The sequence below is a fragment of the Phaethon lepturus genome, unplaced genomic scaffold (assembly GCF_000687285.1).
Source record: "Phaethon lepturus isolate BGI_N335 unplaced genomic scaffold, ASM68728v1 scaffold42183, whole genome shotgun sequence".
Taxonomy (NCBI): domain Eukaryota; kingdom Metazoa; phylum Chordata; class Aves; order Phaethontiformes; family Phaethontidae; genus Phaethon; species Phaethon lepturus.
The window spans coordinates 1,009-1,543 of record NW_010530552.1 but is presented as its reverse complement, the minus strand read 5'-3'; the positions used below and the strand labels follow the sequence as shown (position 1 = coordinate 1,543).

General features: G+C 60.7%; 1 protein-coding gene across 1 annotated transcript in view; it reads right to left on the bottom strand.

Annotated features, from left to right (window-relative positions):
- Positions 1–4: 4 nt before the first annotated feature.
- Positions 5–535, bottom strand: part of MUL1 (mitochondrial E3 ubiquitin protein ligase 1) — a gene marked incomplete at both ends in the record, with an annotated part of 1,368 nt that continues 837 nt past the window's right edge. Inside the window, one exon of the mRNA XM_010284289.1 lies at positions 5–535. This exon is cut by the window's right edge and continues 1 nt beyond it. Coding sequence (XP_010282591.1) covers positions 5–535 — 531 coding nt within the window.

Sequence of the window (535 nt, the reverse complement as noted above, 5' to 3'; positions counted from 1 at the left end):
AGGCATGGCAGGAGCAGACGTGGCCGCACTCCAGGAAGACGCAGGATTTGACGTCGCTCATGCAGATGACGCAGGCGTTTTTGGGCCTCTCTCCGTTTTCTGCCTTCGCTTGGCGTATCAGGCGTTCCCGCGCCTGTCGGAATTCCTCCTCCATTTCCCGGAGGCGCCGTCTCTCCCGGTGCCGTCGATATTGCTTCCGCAGGATGAAAAAGAAAACAGCGCAAGTGACAAAACCGCACGCGACACTCAGCATTTTCCAGAGGCGGAGAGCGGATTCCTCTCTCTGCAGCAGGGCGCGGAAGCCCGCCGTGCTCAGGTAGTAGGGCAAGCCCTGCTTGGGGGGCTGCAGCTTGATGGCAGCGTCCTCCAGGAACAGCTCACCCACCCCTGTCAGCGCTGTGCCCACCCTCAGCATCTGCTCCGTCTCCTGAACGCCCTTCGGCCGCTCGCCACTGATGTAATGGCCGATGGCGTCGCCAAAGGAGAGGACAGAAGGATGAAATTGTTCATGCACCGTCTCCAGGCTGAGCTCGAC